The sequence below is a fragment of the Eleginops maclovinus genome, chromosome 21, assembly GCF_036324505.1.
Source record: "Eleginops maclovinus isolate JMC-PN-2008 ecotype Puerto Natales chromosome 21, JC_Emac_rtc_rv5, whole genome shotgun sequence".
NCBI classification, from domain to species: domain Eukaryota; kingdom Metazoa; phylum Chordata; class Actinopteri; order Perciformes; family Eleginopidae; genus Eleginops; species Eleginops maclovinus.
Window position 1 is genome coordinate 16,148,315 of NC_086369.1, and position 6,000 is coordinate 16,154,314.

The 6,000-nt window shown below is 43.8% G+C and overlaps 1 protein-coding gene across 1 annotated transcript in view; it reads left to right on the forward strand.

Moving 5' to 3' along the window:
• The window catches only part of stau2 (staufen double-stranded RNA binding protein 2), a 73,055-nt gene extending 69,209 nt beyond the window's left edge, over positions 1-3,846 (forward strand). Inside the window, exons 14-15 of the mRNA XM_063912124.1 lie at positions 787-852; positions 2,301-3,846. Coding sequence (XP_063768194.1) covers positions 787-852; positions 2,301-2,336 — 102 coding nt within the window. The 3' untranslated portion in view covers positions 2,337-3,846. The remainder of the gene's footprint in view (positions 1-786; positions 853-2,300) is intronic.
• Positions 3,847-6,000: the final 2,154 nt, after the last annotated feature.

A 6,000-nucleotide genomic window follows, 5' to 3' on the forward strand; every position in this document is an offset into this window, starting at 1 on the left:
TGCATGGCTCCTTATTTCTGACGCTAAAAAGGGCCATTTGTGCACAAACAGTTTCACTTATGCACAAATTGAGAACACTATCATTGCCGACCATGACAAAATGATATTTTAACAAGCATTCACACTTTTACTGTGTTTGCACATATTTACGGCATTTTAACACTTTCTAAAATGCATTTTGTGCAGAGACGATACGGTTATACCGTGAGCAGCTCCCTGATAACAAAGACGGGCTGTTCCCACATACATTTTACATACAAACAGCTTTTACTGTATGATCTCATGTGCTATTTTGGTAAATATAGATGCAAATGTACTCTACGTTTCCTTTTAGATGATGGTCTATCAGTCAGTTATTCAGTAGTCTGCCTCTGCATGAAGTCGGGGTCGATGGTTCTTAAAGAGACCGAGCATAACTCATGGCACGATTAACACTCCCCTTGTTTGTTTTCACTCGTTCAGCGCGGGTTACCCACAGCAGATTATTCCCCGTGCTGTGTTACCTTTATGATTTATGGACCTGCTGCTATTTGTTTAGCTGTGGCCTCGCAGATATTCACAGATGTCACTCAGACCGAGGCCGGAAAATGCAGAGAAACATAAAGTGGAAATGTTAACCCAATAACGAAAGATAAACAACCGCGCCGAGGAGCCAAAGACAACACGGGGCGGAGGGAAAGTGTCCTGCTGGCATCGGGTTTCCCAGAGTAAGTGTTATTTGAAAAGCAGCTGAAGGGTGACACTCACTCTCCTCCCTCCACCATCTGTTGTTCCCTCTCTTCTCAGGCGGCTCTAAGTGCCTTGAAACAGCTGTCGGAGCAGGGACTGGACCCGGTGGATGGCCCCATCAAGGTACGGTAGGAGCACCGTGTCTCACACACACACACAGACACACACACAGACACACACACACACACACACACACACACACACACACACTGACACCGAAACACCCTCTGAAATTACATCATGCATGTTTCGTTTAGGCCTCTAAAACTCAAAGATGAGACGGATAGAAACTCAAAGCTGTCCAGTTAAAGTTTGGATTCCTGTCCAAAATCACACCAATCAGGAAGGATGTCTTTAAAGACTCCAATCGGGCTGCAAGGAATCATGGGACATCATGTCTCCAGTGTTCCCTGTGCTGAAGGACTTAGGAAAGGAGGCATTGAAGCTCCTTTCCTAAGCCTTTAGGTACCTAAAACGTTCCCTCAGTGAGGAACAAGATGTTTCCCCCGTCAGCCAATCACTGAGGATAGATGTTTGTCTGCTGAGCAGCCAGATGTGCGTGTGTGTGCCAATCTGGCATTTTGCAAATCCTCAGCGCTGCAGGCTGCCCCATCATCACCCACCTACACACACACACACACACATACGTCCAACATTTCCGCTCGGCATTTCCCCCCCCCACCCCCCCCGCAGGAGAACAGCAGTAGGCGTTCATATCTACATGCTCCGCTCTCCCGCCAGTACTTTGCATGATGGCTATCATCAGGATGTCATGGCAGCAGAGAGGGCTTTCTCCATGACACACACACACACACACACACACACACACACGGGGGGTGGGGGGGGGGGGAAGGAGGAAGGCTGTGGTTTCTTTTGGAAACTGAGGAGGAAATCACTGTCAAACATTTTCTGGAGTATTTTCATAGGAGGAGTGTCCTGGGAAAAAGTGGAGGCAGTTTTTCCTTCAGGCTTCTTAGGAGCGAGAAGAGAAACGCTACAATAACTTCATTTAAGTCTCTTTAATGTGGCAGCAATTACACTTTAACCTTCATTTCTCCAGTATTTCCCACATGCAGGGGATTAGCGTTGGGTCATACACACACAGTAAAGGGGATTAGGTTGTAAAAAGGAGCAAATATAGAAAAACTATTTTAAAAAACTGTTTAGAAATTATAAAAAAATAGGAAAGATTATTACAAGAAATACAAATGTGCAAAAAGTGCACTAAGAATACGACTTTTTACTATAAAAAACAAATGATGTGCATCAATTTAGCATGTGGACAAACTGTGCATGCAGGTCTTTGTTTTCGACTTCATATTTGTAGTATTTATCAGTACTTTAAGGGGGGTTTCAACCTGCAGCTTATAAAATACTAATTAAATGACAATAATTATGTTGTGCATTCAGAAGATCAACTCATGTTTGCATGTTTTCATGCACATTGATTAAATAGCACTGTTTAATATTAGTCCACATTTAATCACACTTGCATACATACATCTGAAAGTGAGTCACCCCTCTTCAGTTCATGGATTCTATATAATGTTATTTATTGCTTTGTGTTTCAGGGCAGTGAGCCGTGTGTGCGGGAGGACGGACATTAAACAGACTAACTCAGGCACCACCACTCAGGTCTGCACGGATTCAAAGGCTGTCGTCTAGGAGCTGACAACCCCCCCACCCCACCCCACCCTCAACGCCCCATAACCTACACCCCCCCACCCCACGATCGCCACTGTATCCTGCAAAACCTGTCAACATGCAATAGGGTGGATGTGCACCGAGAAATGACCGACTAAAACACCTGACTGAGTCTATGTGAAGACAACGCTATGGTAACACGCTTATCGATGATTTCTAAATTCCACAAGAGAAATGCATGGTACTGTATGAAACCAGGGGGGGAATCCTGAGTGAGACCCTGCAGAGACCCTTTGGATTGATGTCTGTTGGTATGGTTAAACACAAATATGTACGTCATGCCATTGAAACACAGGAGGAACACCACCGTACAGTAGCTTATGTTTCCGGGGGTTTTATGTTTCAGTTTTTTTATTCCTTTTATTAATCTAACAATGCTTGAGTACTGTATTTAAAATTAACCAATGCCAGTGCTGTGAAAGTTGTAGTTGTTGTCTTCATATATAGTCACCCAGCTTACCTTTGTACGCTGACATTAAGAAAAAAAAAGAGCTCATCTATCTATATGGACGTGTATGACCTGCAAGAGTATCATATCCCCCCCCCAAAAAAATAACAGAAAAGTTTTCATGTGGACAAACAGGACTGGTGTTAGCAGTAATCATAGAAGTGTTGGAAGACCCTTTGCTTCCTGAAGGGTCCCGTTAACATGCCCCCCCCCCCCCCGGCATAGCATCACTGGAGCGGAGGCTACACACAGAGCTTTCTGCGTGTCCTCCACCCAGTGATTTTGTGTCCCCCGCTCCCACAGTTTTGTCGATCACATCTACACCCATTGTGTGTGCTGTATTGACCCGCCGAGGCATCAACTGGGTGCTTTTAATGCCTGCATTAGTCTGGAGTGTGTCTTCTGAGCGGACAAACCCTGCCCCCCTCTCCGCTGAAGGCCACTCTGTCACTTTGTTCACTGACTTTGAGGACGTGTCTTCTTCCTGGCTGTGAGTACAACGTGTAATCAGGCTGTCTGTTACTGAAATGCAGTAAAAACACCTCAGTTCATGTGGAAAAAAAACCTGTTTCTGCGTCTCTTATTGTCTCCTCCTGCAGGAACACGCTATTAGCACCGTTAGTGAAAATGTGTCGAAAACCTGTAATAAAGCCGTGATGGACTACATGTCCCATGATCCATTGCACTCCAGATACAGACACTGAGCCCAAATATGGTCAATTTACTTTAAGTGATTAAGTCAATTGCTCCTTTAGTTATGAAGGTAGTGGAATAAAGACACAGATGCACTTTAGTGGAAATCAGCGTGGAAAAAATGGTAGTTAATTTCCACACCTTTTCAAAATAAAAGCCCGATTTAAAATCATAAGGCAGCAGCTCTTAAACAAATCTGTACGTATGTCTTATTTTCTCCTCCTGTTACTGAAATGACCCTCTTTATTTTCCCATATTGTTCATGCCTTCAGTCCTTCTGCTCTGCCCTTCACAATAAAAGCCCAATCTAAATTGACTTAGCATTTTACTACAAAGCAACTCAACTGTGAATAACTTTTAACTTAAAGCCTGAAAATGTTTTCTGGTTCTTTCAACCACATCTAAAGGCCTGTAGCAGTCAATTAAGTTTGACTAAAGTGTGGGTATTTCATTAGGTGATGCATTCAAAGGCTCTTGGAAAAAGGGAAGCTTGAGTTCAGATCGTTTCGGTAAATCATCCCAAATATAAGAAGCAGTAAAGGTTTCTGCACCTGACACAGAGCCCTGCAGAACTGAGAGAACTCAGACGTGAATTGTCCTCACTAACATTTATGGGGCTGTTAAATCTGTGCTACTGCATTCATTAGCCATAATAAGTCATAAAAGTTAATAAGCACATTAAAACAAATTGGGAAGGTGTGCTCCAAAAAGAAAGCATGCACTAAAGACTTTTATATTGTGTTGGTATTCCAGCTCTCTTTAAAACACAGAATCATTCCGTGCTTTATCTAAACCGGAGCTCACCGCAGAGTCTCTCCTCTCAGAAATGTCAAAGTATCTCCTCCAAATCCTGTAAAGACTTAAAAACAATATGGCATTAATCCCTCTCTCTATACTTCTGTGGATCTGATTCCTGCAGAAAACCCTAAAAAGGTACTGTTTGTAAAAGTGATTTTAAGCCAATGTCATCCAGGTCGGAGTAGATTTAGCACTTCCTGCAGACTATTTGAAACTATTTGAAAGTGTGTATTAATGCATTCAACTATTTGAGTTTAGTAAATCACTACCAAACAGTTCCACGGCTTAAAAGGAACTCTTTACTCTGCAAAACACATCTCGTGCAGAATACTCCCAACATACGGCTGGATCTTTTTCCTGCTTTAGATTCTTCGTCCCCTGTGGAAGCTTGCAAGAAAGTGGAAGTTTTCTGCTGGAATTCAAGGTGACAGGGTGAGTAATTGATATGCAAATGGTCCTTCTTTTGTGGGGTTGAAGTATTCCTTAAATATGTTTCCATGCAGCCCAAATCTTCAAACGTGGACATGGCATGAGTAATTGATAAAGAAATTGTCATTTTGGGGTGAAATACCTCTTAAATATGCATTCTTGCAGCCCAACATCTCTGAGTTCCTGATGCATTCTGTTATTTGCACAGGAAAGGAGCAGCAGCTGAGTGTTTCCCTCTTAATCTCTACCTTTATGACTCAGCTGATTGATTGAGTACACCTTTATCTGCCACGTACTCGTGTTGCATCACCTCTGCTTGCTTTACCTGCACCACCTCTCGGCAGCCTCTCTGCCCCCCCCATTAGCGAGATGAATGAGCGTCAGGACAGCGGCGGTCTAATTCCCCCTCGCTGACTAATGGACTCAGCTGGCAGCTACATCTGCTAGCCATTGAGGAGCGCCAAGGCTGTTCACACACATTAGCAGCCCTCTCCTGCAGGAGCTGAGCAGGTACGGGGGCTCGTGTTGGCCCCCCAGATGGATGGCTCTGACCGGACGATGTGGGAGGTGAACCTTGCCGCCCAAAATAGAACAGAATCAATGGGGCTGTGCAGCTTTTCCGCGCCATGCAAACGCGTCATTGATTTTTCCTTCTGAATGATGTGCCATCGACCCCCCCCCCAAAGTCCTCTAAAGTACAGCTGTATTAACAGGAGAGAGAGAGGAAGGGGGGGTCCGATAGATGCTGATGGATCTGCTCAATTTAAGCCAAAATACCTAAGAGTTTCTATCCGATCAGCAGAGCAGACACTGAATGCTTTTTACTCAACAAGGAAAAAGTTCACCTGCAGCAAAGAGAAATCCAGGTTAGGTGCTAACTTAAACAGTCTATTTTTTAGACACTATTACACCTTGAGTACTGAACATCTGCCTTTGTTTAGCCATCAAAACAGAATCAAAGAGGTTTTATAACAGCTGAGAAGCAATTGTCCTTTTACGGTGCTGAATTGTAGTTTGCAGTTTGAATAAAATGCTTAAACATTTGCTTTGACATCGTTTCGGTACCTGTGTCACTATGCAAATATGACTGTAGTTGTACTGCCAGCCAGCGGCTGCTGAATGAAGGTAAATGTCTCTGGTGCTTATAGAAAGTCCTCCTGCAGGATCAGTGGAGGCTGATGATTGCTCCCGTACACAGA